At 31.3% G+C, this 16706-nt stretch overlaps 1 protein-coding gene across 1 annotated transcript in view; it reads right to left on the reverse strand.

Annotated features, from left to right (window-relative positions):
• Positions 1 to 587: 587 nt before the first annotated feature.
• Positions 588 to 16706, reverse strand: part of LOC106691461 (pancreatic triacylglycerol lipase) — a 46877-nt gene continuing 30758 nt past the window's right edge. The window contains exons 5-11 of the mRNA XM_014437238.3: positions 16391 to 16481; positions 15355 to 15489; positions 14103 to 14347; positions 8343 to 8469; positions 6233 to 6359; positions 2407 to 2613; positions 588 to 1394 (exon numbers count right to left, since the gene is read on the reverse strand). Coding sequence (XP_014292724.1) covers positions 1283 to 1394; positions 2407 to 2613; positions 6233 to 6359; positions 8343 to 8469; positions 14103 to 14347; positions 15355 to 15489; positions 16391 to 16481 — 1044 coding nt within the window. The 3' untranslated portion in view covers positions 588 to 1282. The remainder of the gene's footprint in view (positions 1395 to 2406; positions 2614 to 6232; positions 6360 to 8342; positions 8470 to 14102; positions 14348 to 15354; positions 15490 to 16390; positions 16482 to 16706) is intronic.

Here is a 16706-nt window from a genome sequence, read left to right on the forward strand (position 1 = left end):
GAGGTTCGGATTGAAATTTTATAAGGTAAAACTTATCATCTTCATGATACGTCGCCGATAGAAATAAGTGAAAATTCTAGGAAATTGTCCTTCCTGGAGGACTAACTGAATCTGGGAATTTTCATTTTAAAAGATATCGCTACTACGGGAATCTCACTAATCCTTACCATTTCTCATCACATGTACAAATGGAAATTAATTGATAAGTTTTTTTTTTTTTCTATGGCCGACTCCTAAAGGGAAACACAAGTTGATCGATGGGTAAGATATCTCATATATATTTGTACGTTATATCTCATATATATTTGTACGTTTATATTAAGATATCTCATATATATTTGGGTAAGATATCTCATATATATTTGAGGACGTTTTGAGGAGAGAAAAAACAATTCCCTCCGTACCAAAATAAGAGAAAGAAAATTTTGTTTCTGTGTAAATGATATTTCATTTTCTATGCCTTATAACTAAAGGAAAGCAAAAGTTGATCAATAGATAAGACATTTAGTTTAATGATGAAGAGAAAGGTGACTGATCCATACTGTACTATTATTAAATAAATTACTAAATTTAAATAAATGAGGTAAAAAATTAAGTACAATAATTGTAATGATCAGTGGCCTACAAACCTTTTGACACTTGAAAAATTTATAAGTAGTTAATGGCTCTTTTAAACATAACAAATTTACAATATTTATTAAATTACAGAGGCACATACATAATAGACAGTACATACAATAACATAATGGCTTACAATGATTTTCAGATCGACTAGTAGACATTTTTATGTTATCAGATGTTTTACTTAATGACACAAGTTTGTTTGATTTTGCATTTTATTTAAAAATCATCTGAATATATATTTTTCTAAGAATACCAAAAGATAAAATTATATTAATGTTTTAAATTTTATATTGAAATCCTGAAACTTAATAAAAAAAAAAAAATTAAACAGAATTTTCAATAATAACAATATAAAAACATCTTATAATATTACAGTTAGAAAAACAAATAAATAATAAAGATAGAACAATAATCACAAATAATTTGAACTTTTTTACGTTCTTCACTTTTGTCTCCTTACTTGCTTACATTACATTGGATATATACAATATTTATATACATTCAAGTATGATTCTTTGTGAGCTTAATATATAGTTCACATTAAGTAAAATACTAATTGTCATTAGTTGGCAACAAATGTTCTCCAAACTCTGTCCCATGGGCAAGCGAGCTATAGGGTACAGGAGAAGCCAGTATTGATTTGTGGCATTTCGATGTCTTAATCTGATCTACAGTTGTCCAAGAAAAGGGCTGTCGATCTCGAAGCAATATCTGCATACCCACGATGGCCAGGGCTGCACAGCTTGCTCACCACATCTACAGCTCGCTTCCTAACAATGCCATTAATTGTTATATAATGTAATAAAGGTGTCAATTTTTCGCAACTGAATTTTAGAAAAGAGATTAAAATTTACTTAACGTTTTTTATAAAGTTTTGAACTTTTTTTTTTATTGTTACTTAATAATATGTAGGAACCTAAAAATATTAATCCTACGATTAGATTCCTTCTAGGGGTAATATGCTTTGAAATATTGAACATTTGAAAATGTAGATGTCATATTTTGAGGTATATTTTGACTTCTTCGGATTAATAATTTACTGAACATACATTGTACCTGACATTTAGACCATTCTTTTTTGAAGAAAGTGATTTTTTTAAATTATTCTCTGTAATACCAGTTCTGAGTAATTTAATTTAACATAAACCCCTACAAATGTAAGAAACATTTTTTTAAAAAGAAATAATGGGTGCCATTGAAGATTGATAAAAAAGGTATACATTTGATTTGTTATTTTTGGACTATGTAAGAATATATAGAGATGGATAAAATGGAAATAAAAATTATAAAGATATACAAATAATGCTAATAAAAGGAGTTATGAAAATTAAAAATAATCACACAAACATATGTAATAAATAAACTGATGAATATTGGGAAATAACAATGTATAATGACAGAAGATAACTGATAACAAGCAAGATAATAATAATGATGGTAGATAATATTACTATTCATACTAGTATCTCCTATCATTATTCATTATTTAGTTATTTTTCTTTATTCACCACAGATTATTACATATGTTTGTCACTTATATTTTTTAAATTTTCATTACTTATTTTATCTACACGATATGTATCTTGTAATTTTTTTTTTAATTTTAGGCTCAGTGATGGCCTACATGATTGGGTCAAACTGGGTCAAACATCAGCATATCTTATAAGAACAAAATAAAATTACTTAGTCCAAGCTCTTTTCTCCGATGTAAACTCTACATGTGACTAAATACATCTATCTTTCATTTAATTATGAAATAATTTTGTATCAAAGACATCTTACTCTCTGGAATTGAGGATCCTGGAAGCCGAGACCCTGACAGAGGAAACGTAAAGGTGGTCGTTGCACCACAAGAAGCAGATGGACCTTGGCTGGAGGACGTTCATATCATATTCCCAGTACACTTCTACTCTAGTCACAGTACCAATCTCTTCGATGTGGGATACAACAAAACTTCTTGATGTACCATGTTCTAATTTCTCATATCCACTATACAAATATAAATAAAATGTCAAATGATTAATACAAAATAAGCTAGTAAATTTATCAAAAATGAAGTTTCACATGTATATCTACAGACATGATATTGGTTATGGTTTGTTTATATAATTATTGGTATAAAGGATTGGAAAAAATAAATAATAGAAAGTGGTTGAAAGTTGATCAGCCAAACAACATAAAAATCTGATATTTTCACAAGTGATAAGGTGATGAACATAAGAAGAAAAACAAAACAGAAAACAAGAATGAATTAACAAAAATTGAGTTTTCAGCTTGAGAGAGTAATTCTTAAGTTTTCATAATGTATTTACTTTGAATGGTCTTTATTTTAATAAATATAATGTTACATTAATAGATCAATGGATCACTGTCTGTTCCCTGGTGGTAAAGGTTTCAAGCAAGAAGATAGCTTAAGTCCAATCTTATTTACTACATTTATGGATGAAATCGATAAAATTTGTAAAAATCAAGCAACACAAATAACTATTGGAAAGGGAAATGCGAGAACATTACTCAGCCAAACTCTCCTTTATGCTGATGATATTGTCCTCATAGTACAAGAGCCCGCGAAGAGAAAAATGTCAGTTATTTGACCCCAAATGTTGATTACTTCAATGAAAACTATGTAGCATTACTAGTTAAAATTGATGAGTCTGTCAAGTACAGGTAGGCGGAATAAAAAATGGCAGTTGTTTGAAAATATTTAAAAGAATTAATTGTTTATTCAGAGCTATATATCTTTAAAACTATCAACAACACTAGAAAACCTAAGAGAATATCATTAAAGTATAGTAAATTTTCTAAAATATGAGCTCTTCTATAAGAGCTATAATAGCTCTATAGCTATTTACATTCTATAGTTCTCAAGATATATCTTTTTAAAAAGCATCATTTCATAAAAATGTACTAAAAGATTAGTAGTTCGTGAATTTATTTTGAAATATCTACAGCTCAATAACCATTCCACGTACAAATGTCTGTTAACACTCAAATTAAAGCCTGTTTTATGTACTATAAAGTGTTTTATGATGTTTATCTTTGTAGGAGTAGTAGTTTTCATGATATTTGCTAAGATAGAAACATGAAATGTTGCTTTTTAAAAAGATATATCTTGAGAACTATAAAACGTAAATAGCTCAATAACAGCTCACACTGTAGTAAATTTACTATGGTTTAAATGATGTTCTCTTAGGTTTTCTAGTGTTGTTGATAGTTTTAAAGATATAGAGCTCTGAATAAAAAATTAATTGTTTTAAAACAGCTGCCACTTTTTATTCCCCCTACCTGCACTTGGTAGACTCATCAATTTTGACTAGTAATTCTACATAGTTTTCATTGAAGTAATCAACATTTGGGATGAAATAACTCATTTTTCTCCTCGTGGGCTCCTGCACTGTCATCTATGATACAAAGAAGAAATTACTGCCAGATTAGTTAGAGTGACATGAGAAATTATAAAGAAAAGGAAGAACCATCAATGACTCTGAGAGTTAGGTACTGGTTCTTTCCCGATATGAAGAGGAGACAGTGGAGGTGTGCTTGAAGTTTGAACTACTGTAGTTGAAATGAAGTACTTATGGAGGATTGCTGGAAGAATTTGTAGAGGCTGTGTAAGGAACAAAAGGATTAGGGAGGAGATTAAAATTTTGCATTATAGTGCTCTGGAGAAATGAAAGCTTAAATGGTTTGGACATAATTGTCAAATGAGGAAGGACAAGGAACACAGAAAAGAAATAGAAGCTCGACTTACTGTTAAAATGCCACCTATACTTTCGAGGACTTTGTACCATAATTTTATTCAGAGGATTTGAGGAGGGGGTAAATGACAAATGAAGCAGCTGTGGTAGGACCATGATGAAACCTGGCAGTGTTGGATTGAAGCTTCTCCATGCAAGAAACTGCATAGGAAGGAAGATAAAAGAAGATAAGTAAAGAGAAAGGCTTTATATGATCAGTTGCAAAATGGGAAACTTTCTAAAGCTTCTACTTCAAAATTGAAGTTCTGTTGAAATTACTAATTTAAATCAATTGTTATTATATTCATTTAAATCTTATTAATTAAAAAACTGGTATTTAAGGTGTAATAAAAGAATTAAGACTTCAGATTATGCTTACAAATCGTATACTATAACCTGCCATTACGGTTGCTGTGTCAAGATAAAACATTTTACTTTGTCTGAAATCAGAACATGAACAGGATTGATTGTATTAACTAAATAAATAATAAATCCAAGTTCAACGAGGATGTGTTAGGGTGAATTAAACTTACTTATCATTGACCATAATAATAAAAAATTATTTATCTTTTCTTTTATGAACAAGAATTGTAAATTTCTAGAAGCTCTCTACAAGATATACTCATTGAAGATATGCATCTCGATGCATACAAAGTTCAATTGACTCAAGACTTGAAGCCTAATGACCATGCACAGCAAAGAAAGTTCACTGAAAGGATTATTGAACATTACCAAGCCGATTTTTCGAACAAAATCATTTTCAGTGATGAAGCACATTTTCACCTCGATGAGTTTGTTCATCAGTCATCAAAATTGCTGCATTTGGAGTTTATACAACCCACATGTGATTGTCAAAAAACAAATTCACCATCAATGTGTCTCTGTTTGTTGCGGATTTTGGGCTGGAGGTATCATTGGACTATATTTTTTTAAAATGGAGCTGGTTAAGCAGTGAATAATACTGTTGTTCAATATAGTGACATGATAACACAGTTCTTTTTGCCTAAATTGAATGATATGGATGTGGACGACATGTGGTTTCTACAAGACGGTGCCTTACCACATGCCAAACAGCCAATGAAACAATTCAATTACTGTATGAGACATTTCCAAGCTGTACACCCTCTCGTTTTGGTGATAAGAATTGAACCTCTAGATCATGCTACTTAACACTATTGAATTTCTTTTTATGAGATTATTTTAAGCCAAAACTTTACAACTTTACAATCCACTTCTCTTCTTTCTTTCATTCACATTTGCAACCTTAAAACAGTAAATGAAAGAAAGAAGAGAAGTGGATTGTAAAAGTTTTAAATTTAAGAAGGAAAAAGTTAAATTATATAGAAAAAGTTATATGGGACAAAGGCAATTAGCCTGCATTTTTAAGATTTTAAAAAAAGAAAATGACATCAAAATGAAGGAATCCTTGAGAATGAACTGAGGGTCGAAACGTTGGAAGGTTTGTAAAGAATAAAGTTGAGAAAAAAAGTTCAAATTTGTTTTTAAATCAACAATAAAATTAATTAAATGTAGTTTTGTTCCTCCTAACTGATCCTCGTTAAACATTCTGGATTTATAAAGAATCAGATATCAAATGTACTTTTAGTGTCCATCGAGTAAAAGTCAATAATGGAGCAAGCACTTTGGTACAAGTATGAAAAAATATTATTAAATGAATAGATAATTGTAACAATGTTGTTTGAAAAACTAAGTTTTTTAGAAGACATCCTTTTAACTTGCCCAAGAAATGAATTTCCAACCGGTTTCTACAGGTGCAATGTTGTTATTTCACTCAATCTTATAAAGTAAAAATAAAAGCATCATAATCTTAAATATAGTTGATTAAATTGTCCTGGAGTCTTGAAACATACTTTGGAGTAAGGTCTAAATCTCTTATCTTGCCCTGGTCTGAGTGCAGAGAAATCCTCATGAATCCTTGGACCCAAGTTTCTGCCCTTGGAGGTCTGGCCAGCTCTACCGTCACTCTGTAGTGTCTCCCTGTAATATGTCACACTCATTAGCTTAAATTCATTAACTATATAGATGGCTGAAAGGTAAAATGTTTTAACCCACAAATTTTTAGGAATTGAAATTTTGTTGTAGAAAGATAAAGTAATGCCTCTGTAATAAATTAGTTGAAGACATTAAGTCAAAACAATTTTGAAAATCATTAATTTTTCCATTATTTATTGTTGTAATCCACATACGATTTGGAAATATATAAGTAAAGCGTTGTTAACTACTTGGAACAGTTTACGTATCTTTTGGATTCAGCAAAATATGGGTTACAACAATTTCTGAAATTTTTTATAACTTATATTCCCAAGACAAACATATTTTCCTTTTATCATGCACAGAACAGGTCCCAAAAGCTAAAACATTCGTCAAACAGGAAAGTTGGGGAAAACAGTCATTTCAATATTTCTTACCAATAGATTCTGAAGTGAAAAAAGTGTGTTTGCAACTCATTTTGAAAAGTTTAGATATAAGTCATAGAATGGTGACCTTTACTCAGGATATACCCACACCCTCAAACAAACCAAAATTAGATCATTGGGTTGGAAAACAGCCACAAAATAAAACACCAGCCACTGAAGAAGCTTCAATTAAACAATTTATTAAAATGTTGCCTGTTGTTCCTTTTCATTATTCTAGAAGTAGCTATCAGCAATTTTACTTGCCTGTACAATATGAAAATATTTCTAATGTGTACAGAGATTTCAAAACAGATTTTTGTATTCGCCGGAGTATTGCATCTATATCAGAAAAAGATTTTAGAGGGATTTTCGGCACCTACAATATCGGATTTTATTTGCCAAAAAAAGACAGAATTGCTGTTTATGAATAAAAAAAAAAAAATGGTGAAAATAATGAAATGTTTCTCATCCTACACTACAAAAATTTAGCATCCTCATTATTTAAGGCTCTTAGATTTAAGGCAGAAAAGATCCCTCCTTTGTTTGTGCATCTTTGAACTTGAAAAAAGTTTTAAATGCTTACAGTGTATGAAAGTGGCATGCACAATGGATTTTAGTTTTTGTAGGGGGAGGCAGATGGTAACCAAGGAGCTATTGAAATTTGCACGAACATTTTCAATTACTTAATGTCAACTGGAAGGAATTCTTAAGTAGAGGAACTTTCATTATTTTGTGAAAGCTTCCCTGGCCAAAATAGAAATTGCCAGAATGATTACAATGATGTACATTTTTGTACAAAAATCAAAATATATTAAAAAAATTACTGCAATATATTTGCTTCCAGGACATGTGTCATAGAAAAAATATAATCTGGGCCCCCAGTGAATGACCAACTATCATCACAAATGCCAAAATGCTATGCCCATCCATATTCCATCAGAATATTGACACACTAATTCTGATGGAACAGAAATAATTAGAAAACCATTCAATATAATTCTTCTAAACTAAATGAAAATGAGATGGTTTTAAAAAAACTAAAACATCATGAGTTCAAGGTACAGTTATGATTCATGAAAAAGGTCTGAACTAAAAAAATAATATTTATTGTTTTTTTCAATTTAAAAGAAGAGGAAAAGGTAATATGTTAATAACAGAATAAATGTGAGCAAGCAATAATAATCAATGTTTCTAAAATTTAATAAGCCAGTATTATTTAAAGGGCAATAATCATACCTTAATTAAGTAAATTAATTCATTATTTGTTTTTTGTAATTATTTATTAATATTGTGATATATGATAAAGCAGCTTGGGAACTATAGTAGATTTTTAAGAATTACAATAGTAATCCATGGATTACTCAGTGGTTAACAGCCAGCTATAGGAAAAAATTAGCTAGAGTTGAAACTAATAGCTAAAATTGCCACGGATGATTCATTCATCAATAAGGGCCATGGTTCATTCATGAATAAGGGTTGTATTGCCATGGATACGACCTTTATTCATGAATGAACCATTGTAACATATACAACCTTTTCGTATTTTTGAAATAATATCACTTACTGCAGTAGGGTGGCTCCTTGCCAGTCTGTACAAAGAATTTGGCTCCAGGTGGCAATAAACCTCGGGTTGTGTGCAGACCCATGAATGCACAGTTAGTGCCGTTTGGTCCACAGCTGAAACACTTACCCTGAAACATGTTTATATTTTTAGAGATTTATTATCTCAAGAAATAATTATTTCAAAATTCACATTATTTTAACCTACTACTACTATTTTCTTATGTAGACAGAAAAAGCATATCGACTGTGAGCTGCCAGTAACTCATATTTGCAAATTTAGTAACTTTACATGATAAAAACTATTTTCTTTGATACTTGACATAACATTTTACACCATTTTGTTTCTTTGTTTCATAATAAACAACTTACAGGTTGTTGTGCTCTGATCAGTAAGTAATAAAGTGTCATATTAGTTTTCTTTAGTATAGATAAGATGTATAAGAAGATATAAAATCTATCAAATTCTCAGATAAACAGGGCCATCTTTAACTCAGTGGGGGTTAAAGTTGGCTCAGGTTCAATATAGGACTCTTCAGATTATTTTCTAAACATCACACTAATTAAAATCATTAATTTATGTACTGTTTGAAAAGTTATTAAACATTTTTAAAAAAATTAATTATTTAAAAAAGGTACTTTTCTTAGTTTTTACTTAAATTATTTCCTAGAAGTTTATTTATTTCATCAATATCAGCTCAATTTTTATTGAATATGTGAGGTGCGTTGCAGCTAGACACTCATGGAATCGGAGTGTGGCAGATAATTAATTAATCATGGATCGACCTTGGGGTTGGGTGCCCCATCTACCTTTGGGGTATACTCAGTAGTACAGTGTAATCTTGTTAATCCAAACTAATTGCTGGAGGGGTGTGTTTGGATTACAGAAGGTATGAGAAAAATGGTGTAAAAAAATTCAACTTTATGAATCTACTTAACTATTTTTATTTTTTTTTTTTACATATTTTTTTGGAAATTTGACAGTTTGAAGTTTTAAATAATTAATATTTTTTTAAGAGGTCTGTTATTTACTTTTTTTTTGTCTGAAACTTCTGTAGAAATTTCTTCACTCCTTCTTCTCTCTGAAGATGTAAGAGGACCTGCTGCAACAGTATGTCATTCCTTGTTGTCCACTTTAGGCAGTGATTGAAATGAGACACGGCTTCTTCATGCTTTATAGTCGCTGGTTCCTCAACTTGTCTTTGATTCACCTTATTCTTCTTCATTGGTAGAAACGTCTGCAATACGCTGTACAATTTCCTCATCAGTTTTGAATGTGAACTCATTCTCCTCACGACCTTTCACCCATGAATCAACATCTGTATCATCCACTGAAGCATCAGATTTTGTACTTCTAATCAAGGTCAAAATAAAATGTCAGCTGGCTTCGTCATTGTTGTCTATTGATACTTCATGGATATTCTGTTTCCCCAGCAATGGATTCCATGAATTCTGTATGATCTATTGACTGCACAGCCTCCTAAGCTGCAGCTAGCACATCTTTGAGATTCAAATTTTTCAATTTCGTAAGGATTTCTTGTTGTTTTGCAACTACATAGAAGAGTAGAGATCTTTGGTAATGTAGCTTGATTTATAGAATCACACTTTGGTCCATTGGTCATAGGACAGCGGTTCAGTTCAGTGGATAAAAACATCGCTTTTATTTTCCTGTCATTCTCTAAATCACACTCATCATGCATGGTGAGAGTAATTAGCTAAAAAGATAATGGCATTTTGTTCCAGATTTTTGGATTCCAAATGCTTTCTCACTGATGGAACCAATTCATCATTAAACTATTCCTTAAAAAGTAAAACATTCATCAAAGTTTTTGTCTGACCTTTATAAAGAACAGGGAGTTTGAAATTTTTGAAAGCACAAGGTTTTTTTCTATTTTCCTAATCACAAACATCTGAAGCTTATGATTTCTTGTTGCATTTGCACAAGGCACAACAATGTTGCACTTTTTCTATATATTATGTATATTACAGTAATAGTTGATACTTCACATAAGGTTGACATTCACTAGTCGTAGTTGACTTACACTGAGCAACTTAGTGAAAAACACCCTTTCACTAGTGAAAGTCAACCTCCCATACAATGCTGCTGGGAAGATTCGTAAGTTCTCATTGTAGTAATTGAGAGCCCCTCTTTCTCAATACTAGAAATTATTTTTTTTGTGTGTGTTGTTTATTACACTTCAATAAGCAAATAAACAGAAACATATAGCTATGTTTCATGCGAATAAAAAAGTAATTAATGATACTTAAATGTTGCATTTACACAAGTTATTCACTCTTTAGATTTTTTTGACCAAATGCTTGAGCTTCGTTTTTATGAACATCTTTTCTGGCAGAAGTTTCCAGAAAATTCTACTTCAATCAGCATTGTAAATCTGCTCAGGAATAAGATTTCATGAAATTTCTCCTTAAATGGGTCTACTGCCTCTTTTTTTTTTTAATTTATTACACCTGTTCAGATTGCTGAAGTGTTCAGTAGTTCAGTATACACTGTATATGTACTGGAGAGAAGCTATTATAGTCCCTATACATGAGAAAGGGAATAAACTAAAATGTTACAATTACAGAGGTATAGCGCTCCTGCCAACAGTTTACAAGATCTTGTCGGTAGCAATTTGTAGGAGCAATGGAGTGATGGAAAGGAGCGAACAACTGCTGGGCGAGTACCAGAGCGGTTTCCACAACAGACCACCTGTTCTTGATCAGATAAATGTTCAAGAAAACGTATGAGTACAATGTTGACTTACACCACCTCTTTATTGACTTCCGACAGGCTTATGATTGTGTAGACAGAGGGAAATTATTAAAGACATTGTAGTTACTGGGAATACCTAGTAAGTTAATAAGACTAACAAAGATGACCCTGGAAAGGACTATTTGCAAGGTGAAAACTCGAGTGGGTATCCCTAATAGCTTTAGGGTTAACAGTGGCTTAAGACAAGGAGACCCATTATTACCAGTACTGTTTAATCTCGCCCTAGAAGTTGCCATTAAAAAAATAAGGACAAACCCGGGTGGCACCATTTACAATAGGCTCACACAACACATGGCTTATGCGGATGATGCAGTCATCACAGGGAGAACCAAGACAGCACTCGCCGGTGCTGTAGAAGAATTCAATATGAAAACCTCTTGACAAACCGGGAGAGAAGAGATATTGTGAATGTGGGGGAAAACATGTTTCACAGCTGCAGTACTTTCAAGTACCTAGGAGGAGTTGTGTCGGAGAACAATAATTTAGAAGTAGAAATTAAGGGCAGAATGGTAGCAGGAACCAGATGTTTCTATGCCCTGCAAAAAGCTCTCCGATACAAAAGTCTTTCCAGGAAAGCAAAGCTCTTGTACAAAACAATAATTAGGCCAGTGGTAATGTATGGCAGTGAGACATGGACTCTAACCAAGGAAAATAGAAAAGCTCTACTGGTTTGGGAGAGAAGAGTCCTAAGAAAGATCTTTGGAGCCGTTAAAGAGGAGCGCAGGTGGAGAATCAGAAGCAAAGACGAAATAAAGGAATTGTATGGAGAGCCTGATATCCTCTGTGCTATTAAGAAGTGCAGGCTAAGATGGTTGGGAAATGTAGAAAGGATGAAGCCCTGCAGGCTACCTAAAAGGATGCTAAATGGTGCACCAAGAGGAAAAAGGAAAAGGGGCAGACCCAGGCGTTAGTGGCTGGATGATTTGGAAGACGATTTGAGAGGAATGAGAATTGAAAATTGGAGGTGTCTCGCTGGAGACCGCGATGCATGGGAAAGAATGGTGGCAGAGGGCCAGGTCCTACAAGGACTGTAGTGGCCAACAGTGAGTGAGTGAGTAACAAAGGGAAAAACCTGGGACACTGAGCTCAGTCCTGACCAAATCACCTCCTGGCACAACTCTACTTCCTTATAAACCACTAGTATAGGTTCCTTATAAAGCATAGGTTGTAGTGATACAGGTTATTCTTTATATTTATGTACATAAATCCAGTGTCTAAAAGTGAAATTTTACCTTGAAAGTTACTTGATTTTCTTATTATTTGAGTTGAGGTTTAAATGAAAGTAAACAAATATAATTTTTTAGTTTAAATATAATTGTTAAATAAACATCATATCTCTGTACTTTACAGTTTCATCTTTCTTCATTTATTTATATTATATTTAATATAATGTTTATTTTTCACATTCAAACAAGAGTTTCTTATCAAAACAATGTTACCCCCTTTTAGATAAGGCTTCAAACTATCTATAACTATGTCAATTCTTAAGTTATTTTTGAGATTAGAACATTTGACAAAGTAACGCCCATATCCCCATGCCAATAAGAGAGTCAAAACCCATATTGAAAGATATTGATGAAATGTTATATGATTTTTATACAATTGTAGCATTAGACTTTTAACGTTTAACTGGAGAGGTGAGAGTTTTGAAAGCTATGGGATATAAGATTAATTAAGAAAAACATTCAAAATGTTAAAAAAAAATTGAAATTTTAAAATTTGGGATTTACAAGGAAACAAAATAAAAATTTATGCTACTGAATTCAACCCAATATATTCTACTATGACATTAAAAAAGAATTGTTTAATATCCAAAATTGTAAAAAATAATGAACTTTCAATTCAAGAATTCCTTGAAAAATATTTTAATGTGAGGTAAACATACTGCCTTTTTATATTTTACACAGCTATACTTGTTCTTCTTTGTTTTGTTTTTGTTTGGACAGCTCGCAACTTCAAGGGCCTTTTGAGTAGTTCTTTAAGAAATTCAAATTCCTTCTACTTCTTTTCAATAAACTTATAAAAACCTAATAATTCTATATTATAATAGTCATATACATCTAGAATAAAATAAGAAATGAGATGAGTTAATGTCTCACTCCTTTAAAATAAAGAATATTTAAGTGCGAGTGGATAGCTCCGTGGTTAAGTACTGTGTTACTAACTCTAAGGACCCAGGTTTGAATCTGGCTGTAGCAGATAACTATTTTCTATTTCCCTGTAGCCAAGGCCATTTGTGGCCGAGGAGATTAAAGTGCCAACTTTGACTGGCTCGTGACTATAGCGGAGTTCAAATCTTGTCTGGAGGGTTGACTTTTATTTCTGTGGTGATCCCACAATATGAAAACATGACCCCCACAATGGTTAGAATAGGGCAGTAACTTGTAGATTAACCCCTCTCCCCTCATATATCAGAAATGACCTAGAAGGGGGTCATAAAAAAAAAAGTTTTACTGTAGCCTCCGAGGTCCAACCAGCCTCATGAAGTAGGTACTTTTAATTGGGTAGAAATCTGGTAGTTGAGCATGATTCTGACCAAATCAAAAAATACAACCATTGGTCTAGTAGCAGTTAAATTTATATTTGAAGTAAATTTATTGATCAATATCTATTTTTTACAAATGAATTCAATGCCGTTATCTAATGGAAGTTTTGATGCTCTGTGCAATATATGCGAGGTTACCTAGAATTTTTCTGTTTTTTTAATAAAATTATAAGAAGCTTAAAACGTATTGAAGAAAATGTAGAAATTAATGAAATTGGATTAAGAAAAAATACACTCCACAAGGCATGGAGCTTTCCTAACTCCAATGAATTCAAATGGTACTTACCACACAAGTGTTCAAAGTCAACTATCTTCTGATTCTAAAGAATGACTCTTATGAAAAGTGGTATGAGTTCAATGTACGCAGGTTTGAATATTTAATCACTACCAAGGATTTATCGAACCTCCTCTCAGATTAAATTAGGTCAAATATTGATTATAGTAACCTGTAAAAAGTGCTGGTAGGAAGGACATCGGTGGGCAAGGTACGGGCACTGGGAGTTGATGCTCTCGATAAAGAACTTGACAGCTCTGACATGGGAGCAGGCGAGAAGGACCCTTGATGCCTCCTCAATCCCTTCCCTGATCACCGTCAGGGGAAGCGGGTTCTCACTTATATCACATCCTGGTTGTTCCTTCCCGTTGTTTGGGTAGAAGTCCAAGTGTCCACAAGGTTCAACCATTCCATAACCTTTAGGAAAGTCTAGATTAGAATTAAAGTATTCAAAAGAGTAAAAGTATTAAAATAGTTATATTTTTATTTCAATAAAGTAGTCATTTTAAATAAGAAAACATTATGCTGACATCATTTACAAAATTGATATTTAGAGGATGGAATCAGGGTAAATGCCTTTCAAAAAAAAAAATCGGCATAATCAAAAATAGTAAGAGTAGTAAATAGTAAAATAGTAAAACAAGGTTGCAAATAAGATTAAAAAATTTAACACAATCTCAGTAAAAAAAATAAACATTCTGTTAAACAGTAAAATTAAAACAATATCAAACTCAGGAGAACAAAACACTATTAATAACATAGTATTTGAAAATAATATATTTATGTGATTGGATAAATTCCTGATACAAGAAGATAATGATATACATATTAATATGAAGTTAGGTAAATATGTAAAAATACATATAATTTGCCTTTCTTTAAAATGTATTATAATTGTTGATTAAACAGAATATTTTTAAACTAAAATTTAAGGAATAAATAAGATTTAAGGAGTTTATCTGAAGAAAACAACTAAACCTATCAGCTAGTAATTTTTCTGGTAACACTTTGAAGCTATTGACTGAAAGGATTTTCAAATGATACAGTAGATCATATCTTGTAATGTAGATGGGCTCACAATTCAGAAGAAAAAATAGCTCATATTTTTTATGGATAAAAAATCCTTCATAGTAGATGTACCATAATTTGCCAGAAACCTAATGCATGTAAAATTTCATTCAAATGGCTTCATCCATTTTTGACAAAAAGAGACCTTTGTTAATGTTATTAATAAACATGAATGGACCCCTGAATCCAATATAGGAATGCCTAATTTTTCTAATTGTTGAAGTTTAAGGAATACAACTACAGACCTTTTATATAATTGTATATTTCCATTTGCTTTTACTAAACAAATTAAAAAATAATTTTAAATGAAGATTTTCCAATATTATTCTTTTCATATTTTTCCTATACAGGCTTACCTAATAAGAAGATTGAGGTGCCATCTGTGTGTATGACATCTACTAATTGGGCATCTCCAGGATCGAGACGAACTTCGCTGGGCATTCCTTGAAAATATGGTTCAGCTGGGTCCAGTCCTGTGATTCTTCCCAGACCTGTATGACATTTTTATGATTACTTAAATCTATCTGGTAAGATAACTTTAGAAAAGATTAAATATATTGGAATGGTGTTAAATTTGTAGCATATATTTGTAAATAAATTTTCATATTAATTTTTCTTATTTTATTTAAGGCAAACTATATTAATAATATATTAACACCACCAACAATTATTGAATATATTTATAAAATGGAATGGTTCGAATGTTTATCCACAATAAACATTTGAAATTTTAGCTACTGAAATCATGCATTCAACAGTAAAAATAAAATTGAACATAATTGGTGCCTAGCTCACAAAGTATATATTTTGTCACAGTTATTATTTACCAATAGATTTGTATTTCTGAAGAATAAGAAAAATATATCACTGATTCCACTAAACGATATTATATTTAAAAAAATATATTTTCCTTGTTTTCCGGTACATTATACATTATTTCAATTAGGACATTTAACCCTGAAAAACCCTGTATTTTGACATTCCCCAAATATAATAGAACTCACCAATATTCATACGCTCTAGACAATTAATTGTGCCATCAAATATTAGTATCTTGTAAGAGTTACAAATTAAAATCAAATTAGTCCCTACACTTTTTTATCTGTTTAAAAAACTAGAAATTTTTAAGGAGCTATTTTTATTTATAAGCTGATCATAAATTATTGTATTATTATGGGTATTAGTTATTGTTAAATGTATTAAAATAATATATAATGATTTAGAACTCACAATATTACCAAACATTAATTGAGTTGTGCATTTCCAAAAAACCAGCCGAATCATATAATTTGAACTGACTTCGAGTATTTTTTCTTTTTAAATAAATGACTCACTTAATGGAGGTATACATTCAAAAAATAAATGGTAATTGTTGAAGAAATAGAAACTCACCAGGCACGTTCTGCCCTGCATAGCCAGCTGTGTGAGCACCTAAGCTATGGCCTATCAAGTGGATGTCCTTAGGCTCCACTTGGTATTTATTCTAAAAATAAAATAAAATCATCAATAAATACAAAATTGTATTCTTATTTACAAAGTATATTATATTATATTGGATATAAGGAAAATAAATTAGGTTTTCTCTGCCAAGATCAGAATAAAATTGATAATACTTGATTTAAAAAAATCTTTGTAAATTTTTAAAAAATTTTACTAGCGAAATTGTAACGGTAGCCCTTCTAATCCACGCAAATAGCGTTATGAATTT

Source organism: Halyomorpha halys, unplaced genomic scaffold (genome assembly GCF_000696795.3).
Source record: "Halyomorpha halys isolate HHAL.00 unplaced genomic scaffold, Hhal_1.1 Scaffold2362.1, whole genome shotgun sequence".
NCBI lineage: Eukaryota > Metazoa > Arthropoda > Insecta > Hemiptera > Pentatomidae > Halyomorpha > Halyomorpha halys.